The 24518-nt window shown below is 47.3% G+C and overlaps 3 protein-coding genes across 16 annotated transcripts in view; 1 reads left to right on the top strand and 2 right to left on the bottom strand.

The window, feature by feature from the left end:
• ACIN1 (apoptotic chromatin condensation inducer 1) overlaps window positions 1–10620 on the bottom strand; it is a 32339-nt gene extending 21719 nt beyond the window's left edge. For 4 of the 10 annotated variants that reach the window (XM_008528990.2, XM_008528988.2, XM_008528989.2 and 1 more), the window contains exons 1-4: window positions 9984–10620; window positions 8489–8554; window positions 6375–6486; window positions 5836–5955 (exon numbers count right to left, since the gene is read on the bottom strand). In XM_008528990.2, coding sequence (XP_008527212.2) covers window positions 5836–5955; window positions 6375–6486; window positions 8489–8554; window positions 9984–10295 — 610 coding nt within the window. In that variant the 5' untranslated portion in view covers window positions 10296–10620. Of the gene's footprint in view, window positions 1–5835; window positions 5956–6374; window positions 6487–8488; window positions 8555–9594; window positions 9841–9983 lie in introns of those variants that run through there. The other 6 variants (XM_070586685.1, XM_070586667.1, XM_070586678.1 and 3 more) reach the window with 3 other exon arrangements.
• Window positions 10481–13214, top strand: C1H14orf119 (chromosome 1 C14orf119 homolog). The gene is made up of 2 exons (XM_070586760.1): window positions 10481–10639; window positions 12045–13214. The coding sequence occupies exon 2, from the start codon at window positions 12046–12048 to the stop codon at window positions 12472–12474; it is 429 nt and encodes a 142-aa protein (XP_070442861.1). The 5' UTR covers window positions 10481–10639; window position 12045; the 3' UTR covers window positions 12475–13214.
• On the bottom strand, window positions 13159–23323 carry CIROP (ciliated left-right organizer metallopeptidase). Of its 5 annotated transcripts, none has more exons than XM_070586751.1 (15): window positions 23203–23318; window positions 17735–17848; window positions 17521–17614; window positions 17378–17429; window positions 16928–17071; window positions 16510–16635; window positions 16216–16300; window positions 15936–16081; window positions 15736–15856; window positions 15439–15508; window positions 15268–15364; window positions 14890–15162; window positions 14453–14682; window positions 14094–14273; window positions 13159–13594 (listed from the first exon to the last, which is right to left on the bottom strand). In XM_070586751.1, exons 2-15 carry the CDS (start codon window positions 17802–17804, stop codon window positions 13384–13386), a joined length of 1899 nt encoding a protein of 632 aa, XP_070442852.1. In that variant the 5' UTR covers window positions 17805–17848; window positions 23203–23318; the 3' UTR covers window positions 13159–13383. The 5 variants fall into 5 exon arrangements, with proteins under 5 accessions (XP_070442852.1, XP_070442848.1, XP_070442832.1 ...); XM_070586747.1 differs by having other exon boundaries at window positions 15685–15859; window positions 16192–16300; window positions 23203–23302; XM_070586752.1 differs by lacking the exon at window positions 13159–13594 and adding an exon at window positions 13639–13741 and having other exon boundaries at window positions 15685–15856; window positions 23217–23323.
• Between the last annotated feature and the right edge of the window lie 1195 nt (window positions 23324–24518).

The raw sequence follows: 24518 nt of genomic DNA on the forward strand, positions 1-24518 counted from the left end.
CTGTGCAAATCCTCTGTATGACACTATAATGATGGATACATGTCATCATACACTTGTCCAAACCCACAGAATGTACAACACCCAGAATGAACCCTAGGGTATCTATGGCCTTTGAGTGATTATGATGTGTCAAGGTAGGTTCATCAATTGTAAGAAAGGTACCACTCTGGTGAGGGATGCTGATAATGCAAGAGGCTATGCATATGTTGGGGCACAGGACATACAGGAAATCTCTGTACCTTCTTCTTGATTTTGCTGTGAACCTAAAACCGCTCTAAAAAAATAACGTCTTAAAAAAAAATCATCTAGATGCTCAAGAATTAAAAAAAAAAAGTTAAACAGGTTGGAGGGATAGTAAAGCTTTGGATATTGCCGATATTTTAAGCTTATACATAAACAAAGAAAAGACTGCAAAAACTATACACCAAAATTATCAATTGTGGTTATTTTAATTTGTAGGACTATTGGATAATTAAAAAACTTGTTTTTTCTACTTTTTCCAAATTTTCTTTAATGAATATACTACTTCTTGTAATAAGAAAACAAACATTTTTATTTTTTTATTTGGTGAGGAAGATTGGCCCTGAGCTAACATCCATTGCTGATCTTCCTCCTTTTGCTTGAGCAAGATGGTCTCTAAGCTAACATCTGTGCCAATCCTCCTTCACTTTGTACGCAGGATGCGGCCACAGCAGGCTTGATGAGTGGTGTGTAGGCCTGCGCCCTGCATCTGAACCTCTGAACCCCGGGCTGCCAGATTGGAGTGCGTCAATGTAACCACTATACCACCAAGCCGGCCCCAAGAAAACAAACATTTTTAAAAGGTTAAAAGCCTACATTCTGGAGGGAAAAACCTACAGAAGAGATTCCCAGACACTTCTCAAGTACTATAAACAGATAAAATTCATAGGCCTAGCCATCCCAAGTACTTGCCTTTATCACTGCAATTCTGTATAAGAAACATTCTCTTTGTTGTTTTCTTTTCAATTTAAATACAAGAGTTATAAGCATATATTTAAAGTCATACAAAAGATACTTTGTGGTGAATAACAGGCTTTCAGCATGGACATATATGCTCTGAATAAATAAACCTTATTTTAAGGAAGAAAAAAAGGCATGTACAAAGTTGGCCAGAGACAAATGTGTTAAACAGGTCAAATAAGAGTTTCAGAGTTGTGGTTTTAAAATTAGGTACGTATGGAGCTGGCCCTGTGGCCAAGTGCTTAAGTTTTGCATACTCTGCTTCTGCAGCCCACGGTTTCACCCATTTGGATCCTGGGCGCAGACATGGCATCGCTCATCAGGCCATGCTGAGGCAGCGTCCCACATGCCACAACTAGAAGGACCTACAACTAGAATATACCACTATGTACTTGGGGGCTTCGGGGAGAAAGAAAAGCAAAAAAAGAGAATATTGGCAACAGATGTTAGCTCAGGTGCCAACCTTTAAAAAAACATTAAAATTAGGTATGTACAAGCAAATAGCCTCTTTCTCCAACTACTGTAAGCTGTGCGCTATTCTACTAGATCATAAGGTTATTTGATATCGTAAAACGGCAGTGGTAGGGGCCAGCCCAGTGGTGTACTGGTTGGGTTTGTGCGCTCCGCTTCAGCAGCCTGGGTTTCATGGATTCAGATCCAGGGCATGGACCTACACACGACTCATTAAGCCACGCATTGGCGGCATCCCATAAACAAAATGGAGGAAGACTGGCACAGATATTAGCTCAGGGACAATCTTCCTCACCAAAAAAAATAAATAAGTAAAAAATAAAATGGCAGTGATAGGGTTTTAGATGATTATTCCTCTGTAAGCACCTGAGTAATAAGTCATCAAAGAGATGTGGGAAATAGACAGGGCCATTCAGAAAGTTTTGGTCATCACTGTTTTGCAAAAAAGGTGATAACTGGAGGGGACCCTCAGACGTGAAATAAGAACTTAGAAAGCAATACAAAATATAAAGAAGAGATGCAGAGTCTCCTTCCAGCTCCTTGTAAGGAGCTGATGTGATGCAGACAAGCTTCTGGGAAAGGTGACATTTATTATGAGCACATGGCCACATAAGTGTCTGATGTGAAATGGTAACAATATGTGTAGAAACTGAGCACCTTTAGCAAAGAGCAGACGTAACAAGTTAACAAATGTATTTCAGGAGTTGAAAAGCAAGTCAGGCTGAATTCTAAGGTTCTAAGGCTTCTAAGGTTCCAAAGCCAGAAGTCTTCAAGAGAAAGGAAAAGGTGGCTGGTAGACAGTGTAGACTGTATAAAAGTGAAGAATGTTTAAGGGTCATATAGGAAAGTAGTTTCTTCATCCTAGAAAACAAATCCCTGGGGAGAATTTGCAGGACCTAAGCAAGGTAGCTAGAGATCACAGCAAAGCCTGTGGCCAAAAGGAATCCTTGGGTATGAATAATGAAACAGGCATTATAGAGTGGAGACCTGGCAATGATGCCCAACCTAAATCTGACACGTTAGCTGTATAAGTAACTTCTCTAGCATTTCTCTAGAATCTCAGCATCCAGATTTAATATGAGAAAAAGGAATGACGGCTACATGCTCTGTAAGCCAAAGATCCTGGCTAAGATCCCATGGGGCTACACCTTTGCTAAAGAATCGGTATTCTGAATGTCCATTTTTAAATGTTTTTGTATTTTTCCTAATTTTTCTAGATTGAGCTCTTTTTGAAAAAAATTAACTAAATGCAGTAAGGACTTTTGTATACTCAGTCATGGTTTCAAAGGAAATCCACACAACTTCTGAGTACGGAGGGTGGATACTGACTCCTAACACTTAAGAAAAATCTGAAGAAAATGGTGGAGAGATAAGAAGTCAAGGAGAAGAGCCAGGGAGGACTTTATAAACCACTTCTTCCTTCTTACTGGGATTTTGTCTAGAGAACATAAACGGGAGGTTGCTGGAATATAAGCCAAGGATCCTGATTAAATATAACACTGAAAAACTATTCTTTCAGTTAGTCATTCATAAATTGAGTTGATCAACAGAACCACCAGGGGACTTAAAAAACGTAGAGTTCCAGGACTCTCATTCTCTGAGATTCTTGGGGTCATGACCCTGGAATGCATACTTTTTTTTTTTTGAGGAAGATTTAGCCCTGAGCTAACATCTGTGCCCATCTTCCTCTATTTTGTATGTGGGACACCTGCCGCAGCATGACTTGATAAGCAGTGCATAGGTCCACGCCTGGGATCCGAACCAGTGAACCCTGGGCCCCTGAAGCGGAGCATACAAACTTAACTGCTATGCCACTGGGCCAGCCCAGAATCCACATTCTTTAAAATAGTAATACTGAAAAAAAAAATCCTCAGGCACCACTACTGATTAGCAAAATATGTTACTAAGAACCTTCCTTTAATCAAAATCTTATTAAAGAGAGAACCCCAAAGCATCCGAAGCCACAAATAAGCTGGCAACCCAAGTTTAATGGCTTACGGCAGACTAACGAGGTACACCTGAAAGAATCTAATTTCTGGGTAAACTCCGGTATTACCACTGATCCAACTAAACACTGCTAGAACTCCAAACTACCACTCCGCTTAGGACCTTGACCGAATTTTGTACCACGTCTGTAGTGAGGTTCACATTCTGGCCAAGATCACAGTACACTGAAGAGCACACATGGCAATTATTAGCTGTACTCTACACTTTACTACATTCTTCTAATTTATTTTTCACCTCTCTCTTTCCTTTTCTTTTACCTGTTATTTTTCATCCAGCGAGTACAGCCACAGGCAGAGGCCTGCTGATGACATAAAGCACTGAAGAGACTGGTTACCTTCACTCTAAATCTTTGCTTTTGAAATCTTATTTCTATTTCAGGATCCATTCCTTATTTTCATTTCAAGTTACATTTAGAACTGAGAGAGGCTCTCCTTTTTAAACAAGAGTTATTTATCAAATCACGTTTCTATCAAGAATTTTCAATGGTTCCCCCATTACCTTTAGAACAAAAACGCTCATACTCACTGCCTTGCTGTTCAAAGCCTTCTGCAATATTATCCCACTTTATCTTTTTAATTGTTTCTCTGACTATTCTTGAATACGAAACAATACTTTACTCTGGCTAGATTCGTTTACTACCTCTCCTTTAAAAAGATCACATTCACTCCTATGTCTATGCCTTTGCTTCTTCCATAAAACCCCTCATCTCCTCTATGCCAATTCAAATCCTACCCATCTGTAAGGCTCAGCTCAGGTCCTACGCCTCCTTCATGAGGCTTTCTTAATCACTCTAGTGTTCAGAGAGCTCTTACTCTTCTGAATTCCTGTGGTACATGTGTCTGCACTATTTATATGTCACTTAAAAACATATTATCTTCTATTGTTAGTGTTACATGCAATTGTCTTTCTTCTCTTTCCCTAACAGATTTTACAACGTGCTAACTCCCCATGGATTCTAGCATGGAGATATGTATACAGTAGGAATTCAATAAACATTTTTTTGACTGATTTTTGAAAAGAAATACTGAGAACTCATTTATAAAAGTTTCCCCCTTCCTCCCGGCTTTTTACATCAGGGAAAAAAAAGAGTATTAAGAGCAAAATGGATCAATTGAGGGTCTGCTACTTTTATATTTGAGGAGAAAAGAGGTCTTTAAGAGAACTTGTTTCCCTCCCACCATTAAATATCTCCTAAAAATCTATTTTCAGGAAGGAATTCTATATTAATCAGAAGAGCTAGCAACTTGCATACATTCTAAAAATACTAACTATGGAGTGATCACCTTCCCCATGACCACTAACATTAATGAGGATTCAAAATACTTGTTAATCTACACATTGGTTTAATAAAGCTACCTACCATCCACATGCCTTATATACACTTTCTCCTAAAAGTATACTGTCTTGTGTAGTTCTTAGAAGACAAAGGCTACCCTGACAGACTTTTGCTTCAGATACTATGTAAAACTGGGTGCTTAATATTTTTTATAACATGAAAAAAATTAAGCTTGCCTGAACCAACTCCATACACTGGGTTATACCTCCTTGTAATATGCTCACATAATACTCTGTACTGGGGAGCCCGGCCCCATGGCCAAGTGGTTCAGTTCACATGCTCAGCTTCAGGGGCCCGGGGTTTGCAGGTTCAGATCCTGGGCACAGACCTATACACCACCCATCAAGCCATGCTGTAGCAGTGTCCCACATGGAAGAACTAAAATGACTTACAACTAGGATATACAACTATGTACTGGGCCTTTGGGGAGGGGGACAACAAAAAGATACCAACAGATATTAGCTCAGGGCCAATCTTCCTGACCAAAAATAAAATTTTTTTTAAAAAAACCAACTCTGCATTGTCTCTCATAGCACATAGCACAACTGTAATTAATTATGTAATAATCTGTTTAATGTCCATCTCCTCACTAGACTGTAAGTTTCACTAGGGCAGAAATTTGTCTTTTTCTCTACTCCTGGTGCCTAGCACATGCCCAGCATACAAGAGGCACTCAGTAATTCGTTGACTGAATTAAACTGTAGCAGATGCCCATTTGGAGGGATGACTGGGTGTGTAACACGTAATATATACAACTGGTGAAGAGATGAAAAAGAGTTGAGACTATTGCTAAATTCAGAGATAGAGGAGGTTAAAGAGGTACAGATGAGAAGAAAAATCATACGGCCTTAAAAGACACTCAGAGGTTAACACAACATAGGGGTGAAAGCAGACTTCGAAAAGGACATAATTTCCACAAAAAACAGATGTCAAATATCAATGTCACAGAATTTCACTGGGACTTTAATGGAGGCTTACTACCTCCCCCCACCAACTATGCAGGATTGACAAAACAGCACAGTGGGGAGGGAGATACGTACTGGGCGAATGTCTGCTGAGCTCCAGCTCTGGTCTCTCCAGGCTGCTCTGAAAGTCAGGAGGCAGCAGGGAAGCCACTCCCTCAGGATGGATCATCTCGTCCTCCGACTCAGCTGAAGCTTCTGCAAAGCACAGATTGGGTCGGGGCAGGGAGGGAGTGAAGGGCTCAGCATGTGGGAATATGTAGAGGAGTGAAGGAGGTCAGGCAAAGTCACAGATACAGAATATATACTAAAAAGAGCACTGTACATAGAGAAAAACTCCCTAGGATTAAGCTCTACCTCATCTAAAGGGTAGCTTAATTTACTTATAACTCTTCCTGTTGGCAGGAATCCTCTTCTAACAAGATAGTCCAATTAAGTGTCTTCTTCCCTGATAAAAGGTAAATAGTAACTCACTTGGCTCCATAAACTACCAAAGCAAGTAAGCAGCAATCTCAGTCTGACTTATTCTTGAAATTGCCTAGTTAAACAGGCCCATTTACACAATGACAGGAATAAGAACCAACAACTCCTTGTAAGAAGAGACAATCTGGGCTTACCTTCAAGTTCTGCAGCTTCTCGAGCTTCACGTTCCAGACGCTGCCTAAGTAGCTCCTGCTGCTTTTCCAGATACTGCTTTATGAAACTGTTCTGGCTCATTTCCTCACCAATCTGTGTAGAGGACATGGAAAAAGAAAGTCTAGGAAAGCAAACCAGGAAAATGCAAGGAAGAAAAATCCATGGAGCAAAGGTCTACCCCTTACATTTGGACCTAAGAAAGGTAATCAAAATGTTGGTAGGCCCTTTTCTAAGCTAGTCCTATGCTGAGGACCAAACTAAACAGCCCTATGATTCATAAAAGATGGCAAGAAGAGAAACTGCACACAATTTTTTACTTTAAATACTCAGTTCCCAACCAAAGAGTGATGCACTAATAACTTAAATCAAAATTCCTATAAAATTATGCTTTTTAATCTAAATTTTCAGGTAATCTAAAATATTCCCTAAAGATAATCTAATTTTTCCTTTTAGTAATATCAAAAACTGAAAGGAAAAAAGCACTAGTTTATCTTTTGTTGATACACAAGATCAATCTTCAAGTACCCAGGAAATATTCTGTCAAACATCCCCAAAATCCCAGTACAGTACTTAAAAGTACGAAAGCAAGAGACTAAGAAAAGGGGTGTCCATTCAGCTTTTACACAGAGTTCTAATTCCATTTTCTTTGGCTGAGAAGAAATCCTTGGTAACAATACTTAAAATCCAGGAGCTTAATCCCTTTTCCCATTTTAGTCTGAAACAGAGACTCCCACATCACTCTTTTGCCCTTCAGCTTTCTCTTCACAAGTCTTCCTCTCAAGAAGCTTCTTGCTTAGCAAGTCCTACTAGAGCTCCAGAAAAAAGAAAAAAATCTGAATAAATACCTTCTATGTTATTAGTCTATTATTCATCTTTCCTAAGCACTTTTAAACGCTTATCTTCACCTAAAGTAGAGATGAGTGTCTTGGTACTCAATGGACATTGACAAAATGTGGGTTACTTGTGTATTAGAGAATATACGTGTTCACTGCAAAAATCCTATGTTAATAAAAGCAAAGTTTCAAAGACTAAAATGCAACAGGCATCAGAAATATAATCATAAACGGATTAGCTTATGCAGTTTCTTATGCTTGTTAAAGTACTTCACTAAAGCTCTGTAAGCTAGCTAGATTATGATGCTTACAGCTTAATGAGGTGATAACAAGGAAGTAGGAAGGCTCTCTTCCCACAGTATCTTGGGACTTCATCTAGGACCAGAGCTGCACACCACTGCCCTAACAAAGACCCGGATTTTTCCTTTAAGTGCATGACACACTATAATGAAAAGATTCTAAAAGCTGAAAAGAATCTTAAGAGATCATGCTAAGAATTTTAGTTTTTTTAAAAAAATTGTGGAATGATTTCTCCTAAAGAAATCTTACAGTAACTCAATATGCAAAGCAGATAAAAGCAGACCCAACCTACTTTAACAGGAGAGCATGAACTCCTGCTCACTTGGAAAGAAGGCATCTTCCCTAGGAAGTCCCCAAAAGCAGCTCCACAAAAACCCCAAGAGAACAGCTATACGACTATGGATCTAGTCCAACCTTTTCTCATATTACATACAGGAGAACTGAGGAAACCAAGGTCTCCAAAGGTTAAGTTTCTTGCCCTAAGTAAAAGAGCAACTAATGATTTTTAGGAGTAACTGCATAGTTAGTATTAACACTAATAATGGTGGGTATTTCCAAAGGATTGAAGTTTTGGAAAATCTCTGTCAACACAAGAGTTCTTGATCAGCAAGTATTTTCCTACACTGCCCTACTCATTGTCTACTTCATATCTACATTCAAAGACATCAACTACTTTTCCAAAATCAATGGCAAATAAATGACTTCAGATTCCTATACTACACTTAACTGGAGCCCCGTCTCTCTGCACACACCATTTCAAATACCAGAAATTAACTAATAGCTCCTCTGATTCTGTTCTTGAATCCTTTATTAGAATTCAACTGTCCTGGTATGAGAACATTTTTGACCCAGGGAAGTTAGGAAAATATTGGTGGGGAATTAAGCACCTAACACACAACACCATGTCCTTCCATGTGTCTGTTCATTCAAAGAGCCCACATCTAATGAACCTTCTTTCTTACCTGGGAATTTGGCTGGAATGCAGCATGGGGTGTTGAGTGTTTCTGTAAATTTTCTAGCATTAGAGCCTGGTACAGAGAAGGGCAAAAGTCAGAAACCAAGGGAAAAAACACCCACCCCTCCCCCAAGCTCTTCATTAAATGCAATGACTAACCAGACACACTCAAACTGTACTCCTTTTCCCGGCACCTAAAAGCCCTTTACTAATACTGTTCTCATTCATCTTCAGAAAACCCTTAAAGGTAGCCATGGTTACTGCTCCAAAATGTACAGATGCAGGCACACAGAGAAAATCAGTGACCTGGCAATGCAATAAAATCAGTGACAGTGACAGAACCAGTACTATGATGCCTATTATCTTTTGCACTTCTGACTAGTGCCCCCTTCCCAATCTGGCCATGCAGGTAAAATCACTTCAAATACTCCAATCAGCTTCAAATACATGAAACCAACATGGGGCTGCTGATTTTGGCGTGATTGAATTACTTGGTCAAACAGTTACCCAAGACTAGATCTAGCTAAGTGAACGTGTATTGTTTCCAACAGAGTGGCACCTAGATTTATCAAATTTATAAAAATTTCAAAGAAAAGGCTACAGAACAAAATGACCACAGACTCTGTAAACTGTGGTCTGACCCAATCCTCACACACACAAGAAACCGTCAGCTTCTGTATAAGAGACGGTCTGCCAATTTAACCCTTGAGCCAACCCAGCCCTAATCTGTACTACCCACCACGTATCCTAACTAACCGTAATTAACACCAAGACATCCTCACCTTCTCTCCGTTTACACCACACGTATAGGTACACACAAATCACCCACCCCTCTCAAGACAATCCGATCTTAATCTCCTCAAACCGATTCAACACACCCAACGTATATCAAGCTGCCTGACGTCTCTCACCAATATTCACCAAACTCTTATCCACCCCAAACTGCTTCTGGATGCCCTATAAATTATACACCCCTCTCTAAACAAGTCCCTTTGCGTCAAGTCTTCTCTTCATCTCACCTCCTAATCTAATCAAGCAGACATTTTACCCTACCCCAGTCCTATTCTTCCGGATACCGATACCAACCCCACCAAGCCCTCCGCCCAACCATACCCCTAACTCCGACCCAGCCCAACTCGCCCCCCTCAGGCCAGCAACGCCGGTGGTTGTAGTGGGATTTAACTCCTTCTGCAGCGCATGCGCCGAAACCACAGACACAAACAAGGAGCGGGTGGGGGAAGGAGGAAGGAGCTTAAGACACTCCGGGAGAGTAGCGCGCACCCTCCCATTTTGGGCTCGCGCCGCTGCCGTTAAGGCGGGAACCGGCGCTATCTCTGTTCCAGCGCGAGCCTCCCCAACCCCCGTGCGCGCGGATCCGGAGGCTCGCGCTGGCGGCCTGAGCGAGCTCGCGCCGAGCCCGGATACTGCGCCTGCGCCGCGGCAGAGACTCGTCTCTACCGGGTCCGCTCCCCTCCGACACCCCAGCAACGCCGTCTCCTCACCCCTTTGAGCCGCTTGACCAGGGCACTCTTTTGCCCGCTCTTGGCTAGGCCTCGCTGCTCCAGCGCGGCCTTCAGGTCGGTCACCCGCAGCGCCTGAAGAGGCTTCCCGTCCAGAGTCACCTCCTCCAGCTCCGCCATCTTGCGTGAGGTACTCGGGTCCGTCCCGACGGCTTCGGGCATCTTCGGTAATTTCCGCCAACGCCCTTCGAACGTACTGAGCCGACCCCGCCCACTGCCATAGTCAACCCCTCGATTACCACTCAGAACTCCCCGGATTCCTCCGGAACTGCTCGGGTATTTCCGTCTCCACATCGGCACCAATCGGTTCTTTCCATCTACCCAGCCTCTCCCCGTCCTTCCCTCTGCCTTCAGAGCTCGGTTATCTTCGTCGTACCGAGGGCTTGAATCGAATCTGTTCGGAAGCCCTCGACTCTGGCATAACCATAATCGGGGTTACTCGGCTATCTCCGGACCTAGGGCTGAGGCGCTGAGGCGCTAAGGCGCTTGGGTGTTTGGGGCTGGTCCGGGAGCGGAAGTGCGTGGGCTGCCCGGCTGGCCCTGCTTTGGGTTTTCAGGAAACATGGAAGCGGCGGCCGTAGTCGGAGTCTAAGTTCTCTTGTGGCGGTCTCCCGGTGCCCTGTGAGAAGAAAAGGGAGGTAAGCGGGGTAGAAGTCCCTCCCTGGGCCGGGCCAGACTCGGGGTGTGCGGGTTACCCTGGTAGGGCAAGCCTCCTGCTCTCTTCCCTGCGGAAACAGCTGCCGCCTCCCATCCTCTGAATCCCCGCCGCTCCCGTCTAAGGCTGCGTTGCTCCTTGGGACCTCGGAATGCCAGGCTCCGTGGCTTGTAAAGGGGCAAGTGGCAGCGCCGTGTGTTTGGACCCACACTGTGAACTAGTTCGTGATCATTGAACTTGAGTTTGCCGTGGAAGCCATGTCGCAAGACTCGGAAAAAGTTCTTCGTTTCTCCGAATGAGGGAGTAAAGTTCCTTCAGGAGGAATTGCTTTTTGTAGGGCCATTGTGAAAAAGGCAGCCACCCTGGACTGTGTTGGTACTGAACTGATGTTAGTTGCCTAGAGGTTCCTTTCTTTGTCACTACAAATACTCCAACTTGCAGCAGAAGAAACACAAACAGTAAAATAGGTCATAGACAAGTAGTTTCAGGTTTTCATTGTTAGAAATTCACACTGTGGGACTCGACAACTATTCAAGTTGGCTGACCATCCAGTTGTATTAGTGATGCAAATCACTGTCGGCGTCAACAGGCATTTATAACAGACGTTAAGGAAAATTGTTCTAAGACAGGAATTGCCGCACACCTACAGCAGTATAACACTTGTCAGATCCCTAAGCCACCAAACCAACTAGACTCTTTTTTCAGTCTTGAACAAACACGTGGCTTCACCTGTTTTTCTTACTGTGTTATTTTATTTTGGGAGAGGCGCCCTCACTCTGCTCTTTAATTTTTCCTGTGGCTTTACAGGAAATGTAAGGAAGTAATGGATGTTATGAAGTTCTTGGCGTATTTCAGATGCTCTATGCACATTGCCAAGAAGCCTCTTTCATCATATATGAGGTTTTTTTCTTGTTTTTCCCACTGTTGCTAGCTCTGGAATGATTAGCCTCTAGGCCCTGAGCAGTTGCGTGCACTAGATTTAAACATATACCTTTTTTCATTTAGGGAGGAGGTAGTGGACCAACATTAATCATGGTTTTTTTTCTTTACTCGACCTGGAACATAGAAGTAGGCAGGAGAGAATAAGTAAGAAATGTGTTGGTTATTTTTAGATTCTTTAGAAGAGTGATGGCGGGAAGCAGTGGTTGGGGCGGGTTTGAAAAAGGGAGAGGAAGGTTGGCATAGATGAAATGAAGTTATTCTTGGGTGACTTCTCTAAAGTAGTTGGATGATAGTCTAAATAAAGGACTCTGCTGTTTTCCTATAGATCGAATTGGTGAAAACTAATTTTCTTTGTAAATGCTGATTGACGTGATAAGATTCCTTGTTGTTGGGAAGTTGTACTTTGTTCTGTTTAGAGAGTACATAACAGTGCTTTTATGTTTCAGGATGCCATTGGAGTCATCTTCCTCTTCAATGCCGCTCTCCTTCCCTTCTCCCTTACCCTCGGTGCCAGACAATATTACTAACTCTTCCCCTCCCCCAATGTCTTACGTCACTTCCCAGGAGATGAAGTGTATTCTTCACTGGTTTGCCAGTTGGTCAGGTCCCCAGCGTGAAAGTTTCCTACAGGACCTGGTAGCTAAGGCAGTGCCAGGAAAATTACAGCCACTGCTGGAAGGTCTGGAGCAGCTTAGTGTGTCTGGAGCAAACCGACCACCTTGTATCTTTGAGTGCCAACTACGTCTTTGGGATCAGTGGTTTCGAGGTTGGGCAGAGCAGGAGCGCAATGAATTTGTGAGGCAGCTGGAGGTCAGTGAGCCAGACTTCGTGGCAAAGTTTTACCAAGCAGTGGCTGCTACAGCTGGTAAAGACTGATAGGCATTAAAATCAAAGAATATAACCATAGCTGTTGGAGCCAAGGCCACAACTATACAATGAGAAGTTCAAATGTGTCACTTAAAGGTCTGGGGATGGTACCCCGATCAGCTGACTGAACTCACTGACCAGTACAGGCCTGGTTACTTCAACATTAACAGCCTATCAACTGGACTCCTGGTGTACATGTTCTCCATCTAAGCAAATCCAGATCAGCCATCTGCCTCCTAGCTTGCTTCTTTGCAAGCGACAGACCCTCAAGAATTTAATGGCTTCTTTTGTAACTATAACCAAAGGAACCTACACTTTATAACTCAAGCCTACTGCTGGCCCATGGGGGGTTTAAAGTAGAGCCCTCCTCCTCCAGAAACAAGAGAGAAGGATAATAAGTCACGTTTTGTAACTTAGCTGGATTCAGATGACTGGCTTCACCACTCTTACCAGAGTCTGGCATAATTATGTGACATCCCATCCACCAGCTTTCCTAGTGATGATTCAGTAAAATTATGGAAAAATCAGAAGAGGGAGATAATTGGTTACTACACACTTCTCCATACTGATGTTTGTTTGACTCCAAATAGCAGTGCCTTTTTTTCTAAAGCATATTTGCTGTCCTTGGAGCTGGTAGCAGATGTCCCTATTCTGTAAATTTGCTCTACAACAATGTGAAAACAAGTGACACTCTTTACAGGTTAAAGAGTTTATTTTTTTCTATCAAAATAAAGAATGAATCTTCAAAACCATGAGTCTGTACTTCTTTTTCATTGCAAAGCTAATATAAAGTTGATATCCAGAGAAGGGCACTCTGAGAAAAGTAGAACTTAAGTGTAGACAATAGATCAACTTTCCATCTGGGTGTCTCCCAAGAAAATAATCTCTATCCTGCCTCCCACCATGCTCTGGGTAATATCACACCTCCCTCATTCCTCCAGCTGGGCTGCTTGTTGTGCTTTGGAGCCCTGGTGAATGGTAAGGGGCAGATGGTCCCACCTGAAGAGTAGCTCGTTTCTTATAGGCCACTGTTCCCAGTGCACCCACCAGGAGAAGCAGCATTAGGCAGAGTCCCATGGACAGACCTACATAGGTCATGGAAGGATTATGGTCCGAGGTAACCAGAAACCTAGGAACATAGAGGTAATATTTGGCCTGGAATAATGCCCAAGCTTAGGAGGTGAAGGGCTTTACCTTTATTGTAATACAAAGAACTCATGAAACCCTGCTTCATCCAAACAGCCAAACAGGAAATCAGTAAGAGGAAATATAGAACCTAAAAGTAGGAATAAGACCAAGATCCAAGTCTTCCAGCAACTTAAGTTTTTGGAAGGTGACCTAACTAGACATTGAGGGAAGTGGCTTAAGGAAAGAGACTATAGTGTTTAGGTTGCTAGACATGGTGCCTGGGTAGTGCTTAAGAAAGGAAGGGCACTAGGATCCCGATGGCCTAGAGATGGGGGAACTCCATTATTGTGGGAGGGAGAGGTGGCCCTGTTAGTCAGGGATCCTTCTGAAATAATAAATAGTCTTGTCTAGGACAGTATACACGTAAGTGAGTGCTTAATAAATGTAATTTCAAACATCTAGAGTCCAGGAATTTGAAGGAAAATTATTTGGAATATTACTTGCTGTGTTCCGTGGTAAAGCTGGCTCCTCCATAATATACTTCTAGAGGCTGCTTCTGGAGAGTCAGGGTCAAGGTCCTGTGCAGCAGACCAACCGAAGGCCCTTGACAGCCAGGGGACTTCCACATATGCACAGTGAACAGCAGGCTAGTGGTAATCAAGGGGCCATGGAAGTAGCACCTAAGTGGACATTTGGATCTCTTAATGGAGGGACAGTCCCTGGAAGAGTCCATCTCATGACACATGCAGGCTTAGGAGTAGGATGAGCAGGAAGTCTTCTGAGGACAGTTATGAAGTAAAGGATGTAAGCATTCTCCCTAGCCCATTGTATAAAGCCTCAGCCTGAATCGTCCCTTTACCTGCCAGTGCCTCCTCTGCTCACCAGAGCCTGTAGGACTGCTTCAGTCAACTCTTCTCGCTCTTCCTTCCCTAGAGAGTGGTCTGGGGGCCCAGCTAATCCTAAAGCCAGCTGGAATACCAGGTCTTGGGTTGAAGGACTGACAGGTGGGGAAGTAGCAGCATCGATACCTCCATTAGTCTGACACAGCCGACCCCGGGGACAGAAGAGAAGACCATAGTACCCAGGTATCTGCAAGGAAATGCGCAGCAGGGTATAGTTATAGCATCAGTTACTTGCTCAAGCCCTCCTTCTAAGGAAAATGTACAGTCTACATCAGAGTCATGGACTCAGTGGGTACTTGGTAAAAAGAAAAAGAACATCGAAGCAGGGATAGTACCACCATATGAGCATTTCTTTTTGCCCGTGTGCTGTGGCTCTTTCACGTGTGACACGCACCTGAATAGCCTTTCCTGGAAGGCATGAGGCCCAGGGTGAGCCCTCTGCCTGCACCTTGTATGCTCCCCTCTCTGTGCAATGATGTAAGTAGCAGCGGCCTGCGAGCTCCACTTCCTTCGGGGCTGGGATCTGAGAGGGTTGCCTGGTCTTCTCCCCAGGGAGCAGTTGTGAAGTGAGGTTGGCAAGGAAGCAACGACTCTGGGAATGGTAGATCTCCCCATGGGGATTCTCTGCCCCAGGCGGGACTCCATTTTCCTTCTTCCAGCATTCACTCTGAAGGGCAGGGCAGAAGAGGGAAGAGTGTTTGTCTGGATGTTGTAGAAGTTGACTCCTCTCTAGGCCCACTTGGTTTCATTCTCTGTTCTCTAGTCCACTCACCCCATTGGCCAAGGGCTTGAACATGCGGCAGCCTTCCAGCGTGGGGTCTGAGGAGCAGCTTCCCTTGTCCAGGTGCAGGTAGTGGCAGCCCAGCCCACTGTGTGGAAGGGATGGTAGTGTGACAAGGGGATCACTGACAGCTGGACAGCCCCTCAACCGCTCTGCACACACCTGCCAGTACAGAAGAAGTCTGAGGAGTCGGTCCCACAGGTGGTCACCAGACCAAATTCCAGGCCAGATCCTGCTTGAGAGATAGGACGAGAGAGAAAGAACCCTCAGAACAAAGAGAGCCCCAAACATCCTTCAGTGCCGGCTATGCTTACAGCTTCAGTTACACCTGAACAGCAGACAATCTTCTCCAATCTCTCTCTGACCTGGGTCATGAGTGTCCCTCTGCAGTTCCCCCTGACTTCTCACCCTGGCCCCACAAAAGCTCCTCGGCAGCACTGTGGTTGACTTGGTACCAGCCTGAGTCTTTGAAGGCAGCCAGGGTGATAGGGTCGAGTCGAGTGCGCTGGGCACCATCGAAGGTGGCAATCATCACAGAGCCTTGGAGCAGCCGGGCCTCCCAGTGTGAAGACAGTGAGCCCTGCTGGAGGAGGTAGCTGGTTGCCACCAGCTACTCCCTCTACCTTCCATCCCGCCCCGCAAGGTATTCTCATTCTCACCTCTTCTTCCAAGGGGACCCCTGGTGAGACCCCTAGCACTCCCAAGTGTTTGGCCAGGCTGCGGCTAACAGTTGGGGTGGTGAGAAGCAGCTGTCCCCACTCATCTCGCCTTGTCACTTGTTGCCTTGTAGAACAGTTCTCTCTAACTGAGTCGCGCAAGGGGAGAAGGCAATATGAGGAGAGGAAATCTTAGGAAGGGTGAGGTAGAATTAGAAGGAAGGAGGTCATGAGATAGTAGTGATTCCCTCTGGTTGACCTTGTGGGAAGACCTCTCCTTTACCACTGGGTCCTGAGGGGCAATCCCGCCACTTCTTGAAGAGCTGTCCAGAGAAACCCAGGGCATGGAGCAATTCATGTAGTGTAGCCTGAGGACAAATGGCACAGAGAAGGGAAGACTGGATTTGCAGCGGGATTGACCAGCCACTCTGTGGCCCCTCTGCCTAGTCAGCTCTTCTTAGAGCTTGAGGCAGCTTCTATTCCATCCTTGGTAGGTCCTGCCACTTCATGGGAAGCTGGGTGACCTGCCCCCCTCCCCAACCTGTTTGCTTCTTCCCATTCATCATGCAGCAGTCACCATAACGATGTCACTATGGCTGAGGCTGGGGCTGGTGAGATGTTGGGCACAGAAGACAATGGTACCAGCAAGGGGTCTGTCTTCTGAGTCCAGCTGGCAGCAGGCGGCATAGGCTATGATAGATGGCTGTGGATGGGCCCAGACAAGGTAGGGGCGGAAAGGAGGGAAGTGAGGTAGAAAGAAGAAGAAGAAGAAGAAACCTTCCTGAAAATGCAGGCCCAGGGAACTCGGCAGGGTGGGACCAAGGGATGGCTTGGGGAACGGTTTTTAGCCCCCTCCCAAACTTCATCAGCATGCCCCAAGTTACCCCAAATAAGTACAATTTAATAAAAACTTCTTTTATGCTCCCTCCCCCTTCCCGTGATATTTAAGATCAAGATAGGCAGAGCAGGGAAAAGGGATCTGATTTGAACCTCACCTCTCGATGGCACTTGGAAGTGTGGGCAACCCGCACGTACAGGAGAAAATCGGTGTTTTGGACCCCAGGCCCATCTGGCTGGACAAGTTGTGGGGGACCCGCCTCCGGCCACAAGGCATAACCACGGAGATGGGCATCGGGGATCTGGCCAGGGGTGGAATGTAGCATCTAATTTAGCAGATGGACTGGGAGACAGTGCAGTAGGACACTTGGTACCAGGAGTGAGGGGCAGAGAGTCTCTTTAACCTGCCTTAGTGCCACCTAGGCAGCTGGTTAGAATACGGAGTCCTCCCCCAACCCATCTCTGATCTAAGAAACTGCTGGGGGAGAGGGGCCTCAGGAATCTGCACTGTCAGGAAGCACATCAAGTAATTTAGATGCTGGCGGTCTTGGAGAGGTCTAGGCAGCCTAGAAATCTTCAGATCCCCGGATCTGAGACGTTTCTCTCACCTTTGCCCCCAGGCAAGTCTCTCCTTTGTACCCTGGGTTCAAGAGGCTGCACCTGCCAAGAATGAATATCTGTAGGTGAGCTGGAGATGTTTCTGGGGACCCCTGAAGAGGTACTGTACACATTCTCAATGACATGAACTCACCTGTGGTAGTTTGGGGCATCTGGGTCTCCCCAGACAGCATGGCAGTACTGTGCAGGGTCTCGACTCAGAAGCAGGGGTCCTCGAACTGGAAGGACTTAATGGGATGAGAGGTCAATTTCACCTCAACATCTTAGAGTTCCAGTTCTTTCTGTGGTGGTCTTCCTCCCTAGCCCTCTGCTTGTCAGCCCTCCCTGACTCCTTTTCCCCCACTCACCTGCTAGGACACCCTGGAGTCGCTGAGCGGCCTCTCTCACTGCAGCCAGGGCTCGAGATCCCCCTTTCATCCCGTATCCCTCAGGATCCCAAGCTCCATCTGATACAGGATCTCCTATGTAGCAGGTTTGGATTCGGAGGGGTTGAGGATCACGCGAGCCAGGGAGGATGAGGGAGGAGGAGCGGAAGTTTAGAGGAAGTTGGGAGAAAGGGGGCCTGAGAAGCCTCACAGACTGCTGTGTCTCGTCGTGTAGACATCTGCTCGTGGCAGCTCCCAGGAGCAGCAGCAGCAGCAGCATCTTCAAGGGTCTCTCCAGAGTCTGCCCTGGATCCTGTCTGTGGCTCCCTTTTTCCCCTGCCTCGCTTCTTCTGCCTTTCCTCTCTTTACCACCTCTCTCCATAGCCCTCCACCGCTCCTGCTTATGTTTTCAAGATTTGAGTGTTGTTGACTAAATCTACAGTTCCTGCCAGGAGGTTGGATGTGAACCACGGGCCAAAGCTTTCTCTCAGGGGGGCAGAAATCGGGAAGGGTGGGGGGAGGGGCGGGCAGTGTCATTCTGGAGGCCTCAACTGACCTTCCCCAAGAGGAGCCTGCCTCGTCTATGGAGGAACTCTCCTAACCATCTTCCATCTCTCATCCTCACTCCCCTGCCGTTCTGAGTGGACAACCTCGAAACCTTCCCAGAACTAAAATATTGGTGTTATCATAGTGGTTTGTCTGTGTGTGTGTGGGGGGTCTCTTTGCTTTATAGGTGCTTGCCTATCACTGGAGATGGGCAAACAGGGCTTCTGCACTTTACTGGCCTCATATTGCCTCTGGGTGGACTCTAAACCAGCAGAGGTCTCTCCAGCATCTGGGTAGGGCACTTCGTAGGTGCTCTACAAACACATGTTGGTTGACTGACACTTCCTATGAAAGGCTGTTGTGTTAGTTCTGTGAACCTTCACAGAAGCCACTTACAGGCATGCTGTGGAGGGAAAGCAAACTCTTAAAATGGACATTAATAGAAGATGTTCAAAGGTTCTCGCGGAACTCTCGGAACTCCCTTTATTTTCATTGCTCACGCTGTGCTTTCACATCCTGCTTCCCTGCCTGGACACCCCTCCTTCCGGGCTGGCCTGCCTAATTCCTGCCTTCCCTATGATTACTCTAGGAAGCCTTTCTTAGCACCTCCTGCCTACGTTTCACACCTGCCTGTGGGGGAGAGGCCTCTCCCTTTCCTAACACAACACTTGTCATCCTCTGTTATAATTGTTGGCTTAGTGGCTCTCCCTCCACATCCTGGACTCCTTCAGGATAAGCCACTTCCTGGGGGCAGCTGTGTCCACAGCACTAGGCACAGCCCAGAGGGCCTCGTCTTCAGGTTGAGGATGAAGGAACAGAACCCAACCCTGTCACTTAAGTTTGGAAGAGGCAGGTCAGGGCTGAAATGACGTAAGGCAACAAAGCCAATCAGTACAGACAAGGACTAGAGCTTAGAGAAGGACTGCTGACTTCCTAGGAAGCTGGGTTTTATACTTTTACCTTCCAGAGCTGTGGCTGGAACTACTGATGACAAGGGAGGCATCCAAACTGGAGCCAAACCAACCCTGCTGCCATCTGTCTGCGTCGCTCTGGCCAAGTGCCTCAGTGTTCCCGTTTGCAAAATGGGGATGATTGTACTCACCTGACGTGGTTGTTATGAGGAGTAAGTGAATATCTTAGTAAAGTGCGGGAAACAGTGTCTGGTTCACAGTAAATACTAGGTAGAGAGGACACATTCTACAGACATTTGAACTCAGCGGAGGACTAGTCTGTTCTTATGAACATGTGCACAAATCTTTAGGGGACTCTTGTCCTTTCTCTAAACCAACCTAGTCTTTTTCTCCAAGCGTCAGAAACCCAGAAACCTTTTTTTGTCCTGGCAGGACCGGCCCAATGTGGGAATAAAACCTCCTGGTCAGGATTTGTGTGGTAGATTCCAGTCTGTTTCCAGGTTTTTCGGCCGGCGTCTGCAGCTGCTCGTGATGCTTTGCTGCCCCCTTGTGGCCGTGCTGAGCTAGGGCGGGCCCCTGCCGGGGGAGGGGCTCATCCTAACGACACATGCGTGCAGAGCTTCGTACTTTCCAGAGAAGCAGCACAAGAAACACTTTGTGTTCGTTCTGCTGAAATACCTCTCTCCTGCCTTTGCCTGGTAAATTCTTCCACATCTTTTAAGATCCAGCTGAGAGGTTATCTGCCTGTTGAGACTTTTCTTTACTCCCAAGGCAGGGTTAGTGTGCATGTCCTCTGTTCTCCAATGGCATTTCTTTCATATCTTTGAAGTAGCATTTATTATACTCTCCTGACGTTTAGTTTTGTGCTGGTTTCCCTGCTACACTGTGGGCAGGGGCTGAGTCTGTTTCATCTCTGCCTCTTTGAAGAAGTATGAAGTAGGTTCGAGGGATGATGGAGGTGGAAGATGAAAGTGAGGAGAGAGAAGGGAAGCAGGGAGAGGGGGTGAGACTAACAGTCATTTTATTGGCACTTCCTTTGTGCCCAGACATTGTGCCCAGCGCTTGAGACTCCTGTGATTCTTTCGGCAACCTTAAGAGTTAGGTATTATTATTGTCTCGATTCTACAACCAAGGCACAGCAAAACTAGGCAGCGTGGGTGGGTGGTAAATGTGGGATTTGAACCCACGTAGTTAGGCTCGTGGGCACAGGCTTTAACCTACCGTGCAATGGTGCTTCTCAAGTGCATAGCTTGGAGGAGCAATAACGTTGTGATGAGAAGAACAGGATGAGGAAGATGAGGAGAGGATGAAGGCGGTGAGAGAGGGTGGGGTTAGAGAGGAGAATGGAGGTTAGAGAAGACGGGGATGGAAGTGAGAAAGAGGGTGTGGAGGCAGGAAATGAGAGGGATAAGGAGAGAGGATGTTGTGAGGAAGGAGCGGAGGTGAAAGAGAGGGCGTGGGACGCGGGATGTGGAGAGAGAATGGGGCTGAGCAGAGCAGTCGTCCTAGGTGGTGTCATCACCCATACGGGTGCTCCGTCCAGCACGCTGACCTCTCAGTTCCTTCCCCCTCTCATCTCGAACATTCTTCTCCATTCCACCTTAGCAAGCCACTCCCAGGGTCATACGGGAGCCTTATCATCACCAGAAACTGCAGCACCTATGAAATAACTGAATCAAACATCCCGCTCTCTGATATGATCTCCTTTCCTTGGGGTTTGTTTGCTCAAGTCGGTTCACTGCAGCTGTTCTATAAGCTCATTGAAGAACCACTGGCCCTTCCTGTCTTTTCATCTCTCCTTATCTGCCTTAGTTTCCAGGCTCACCACTAAACCCCTCTTTTGTAAGTGCCTTCAACTCCCCTTCCCGGTCCTGCCCATCCCGCCTCCCCGGGGAAGCCCCAAGCCCAGATGAAACCAACACTTGTCTTCTTTACCCTTGCTCCCTGGCAGCTAAGGGTCACTGAAGGAAATCACCCCACAGGACAGACTGTTGTCACCCTTTGACTGTCATCATCGACTTCAGTTGGGTGCTCCCAAGTCAGAAATCTCAGCAACTAGAATTTTACAGCCTGAGGCCTCCTCCTCAGGCGCTCGGTCACTGCAGTCACTTCTTCCACGGTGAAGATAGAAGCCAGCCTCAGCCTCAGATAGAACCGACCTATCTGCATTTGTATCTGTGTCTGCTGCCACCCCTCTCTCTCCTTAGGAGAGGAAATGTCCTCTTTCTTTGGAAGGTGGTTCCTCCTGCTGATGCTCTGGATCCCATGGTGCGAGATCTGGCCTCAGCCTCTCTCTGACCTGATCTCTCCCCCTCAGTCTAGCCCACCCTGCCCCAGCCTCTGTCAGTGACTGGGAAGGACCTGCCTGGGGCCTTTGCAAACACTTCGCTCTGTGGGAACCCCTGCTTTTTGACTGACTGACTCCAACTCACCTTTTAGATCTGCTTATACATTCCTTCCTCAAAGAAGTCCTTCCCGACCCTCACATTTGAGTCAGGTACCCTGGTTACTATCTGCTGGTCACCCCTGTCTTTTTGCCACACAGCACTGCCCACAATTTGGGATTATGTATTTATCTGTGGTATTATGTTTGTCTGTCCCCCGCACGAATCTGTAAGCCCCACAAGGGCAGGGACTGTCCTCCTTGTTTTCCTGTAGCTCCCATATACAAGCAAACTGTTTGGCCTGGAGTAAGTGTTATTTAAGTATTTTTTGAGCAAATGAATGAATGAATGAGTGTGGTGAGAAGGTAGAAGGGAGGTGAGGGAGGAGGAAGTGTGAGGATGGAAGATGGAAGGTGAGGAGAGTAGATGGAGAGGGAGCGGGGAGGAGGGTAGTGAGATTGGTGTGAACATGAGGCTAGGGATGGAGGGGAGGAGGGAGAAGAGGAGGAGCGGGCAGCAGGGGTCTTCACTGGGCCTGAATAAGGCTTCCAGACCCTGAGTGGGCTTCCTAGGAGCTCTGTCTCCTGGCCATGCCACTGGTGAGGCTGGAAGGCAGAGCCGGTGGGCGGGGCTAGGCTTTATCTTGGGGCGCAGCCCTAACCTCAGATGGTGACAGAGCTCAGCCAGCAGGGGTTTTGCAAACCGTCCCGATTGCAGCAGCCGGCAGTCTCTCTCGGGACGGCGGGTGGGGCCCGGGCTTATCTCCCGAGGACAGTCCTAACCTCAGATAGCGACAAGGCGGGAGCTCGCAGGCGTTTTGCAAACCGTCCCGATTGCAGCAGGGTTGGATAGCCTGGCCTGGGGTGACAGTGCTAGGTGTGGTGGGCTTGCAGAGTTTGGAGCTTCGGGGTGAAGCTTGGCTTGGGGGCACGTGTGGGATCCCTTCTATGTATGGCTCGCCTCCTCCTACCTCACATCCCTGTTTCTAAGAGAAGGGAGGCTGAACTCTGCCAGTGGGTCTCTCCCTGCCAGGAAGCTTGCCTTTTCCCAAGTGCTGGGACCCTTCCGCTGCTCCTGAGGTCAGAATGCATGGCCAGTTGCGGCCTTCTTCCTCTGAAAATACCCGCCATCTCCCCACGGGGTAGCCTCAGGGATTTCTCATGCGCCGTGAAAGTTTTTCTGCGGCCAGGCCAGGCCTGCTGATAGGAGAGCTGACAGAGACCGGCAGGGAGGCCTGCCCAGGTTGGACCATTCCCACCTTGAAGCAGCCCAGGCTGAGTCCTGAGAGGGGAGGTCTGTCTGCTGGGGGCTGAGAAGTGACTGGCCTGTCAAGGAGGAGGTGCGGGGCCCTCCGCCAGCCCTGGCTGTTGTTGCCTCAGCATCTCCTCTACGGCCCCCTCCATCCCATAGTCCCCTCACTGGCTTGGGGCAGGGTAGGGGGTGGAGGTGAAGAGGCCCCTTTCCACCCCCAAAACCCCAACCGGGATCTTGCAACACTGGGATGGGGGCCCTGGGGGCCCAGGAGTGTGGCAATCATGGGGATGGGGTGGGGAGGTGTGCACCAAGCAGGGGGAGCGGCTTTCACAAGCGGCCACCACCACCGACTGACCTTGGCAGGCTCACCTTGGGGAGCTTCCTGCCTCTCCGTGGTGTCTCCAAACAGCCTTCCTTCTCCTCAGCTGCTTCCCTGGGGCCCGAGATCCTGTCTCTCAGCTCAGGACTCTCATCCTGCTCCCCAGTTTTGCCCTTGAAGGAAAAGTGGGCCGGAGCTAAAGCAATAGGAATGCATGTGCGTTGTTTGGACCTTGATTTGTTGGTTTTCCAAAGTGACCGTGTCCCCAGGGCTGGTGCCTGACCCCAGGCAGGGGTGGGGCTCCCTCCTTCTGCCATCTCCTTTCCCTGTGGCCACTCTGCTTTGGGGCACTGGGAGGAGGGCCGGGGTGGGAAGCCTGCGCTCTCCTGCCCCAGAGTCTTAGGACCATCCTCCCAGTGGAAGCAACAAAAAGAGAGTCGTTTGCCACTCTGTCCTGGAGGAGGGAGGTGTTTGTCTGGCTTGTCCCTCTCCTCCTCCATTCCTTGCAGCCAGCCTCACCTGGCTTCCTTTTTCCTGATCCCCTGGACACCTTAGGGCCTCTGCGTTTCTCTCCCCCGGCTCACCCTTCCCCCTAATTTGGCACCTCTGCCTCTTCCTTGAAATATTTTAGGTTTTGACTTAAATATCACCTCCTCAGAGAGGCCTTCCTGGACCACCCCAGCTAAAATAGCCTCCCGTCCTGCTTGTTTATTTGGTTTCCCCAATGGGCATATTCAAATGGAGTAACTGATGACTTAAATGAAAGTGACAGGGTAAAGGGAAAGTAGCAAAGAAGAGGCAGGTGGCTGTTACACCCCCAGGCCATAGGGACAGGAATCCTGTGAGAGGGGAGTCCCTGAGGACCTGTCCAGTCCAGTCTGGGACTGGTTGGGGGATAAACACCCAGCTTCACTCCCCCGCTGCCTTTGCCTGGAACATGGCAGGCAGGACGACCAAGGGTAGAGGGGATGCGGAGGGCAGAGGAAGACCCCAGCACGCTTGCTTGTTGCCTTTTTCTTCCTACTCCTTCAGCTAAGAGCTGGGTTTGTCTCGGTCACCACAGTGTTCCCAGCAGCTCGCAAGGGCCTGGCACAGGAAAGATGCTCAACAGATAGTTGTTGAATACGTCACTTTGGCCCAAACCAGTTGAGGTTGGGTTAAAAGCCTCATACAGAAAATGGGACATCTGGCTACCTGTCACCTCCCCAGGATGTGATCTGTCACAGAGGACTGCGGCATGCTCACCACCCTGTGCCATGCGGGAACCAGGCATGCTCTTCTCGCACGGTGGAGCCGTGACTCTTCTCCAGACCTGGAGCTGGGCACTGCCTGGAGGAGCCCACCTGGAAGTG

This window comes from Equus przewalskii, chromosome 1 (genome assembly GCF_037783145.1).
Source record: "Equus przewalskii isolate Varuska chromosome 1, EquPr2, whole genome shotgun sequence".
NCBI classification, from domain to species: domain Eukaryota; kingdom Metazoa; phylum Chordata; class Mammalia; order Perissodactyla; family Equidae; genus Equus; species Equus przewalskii.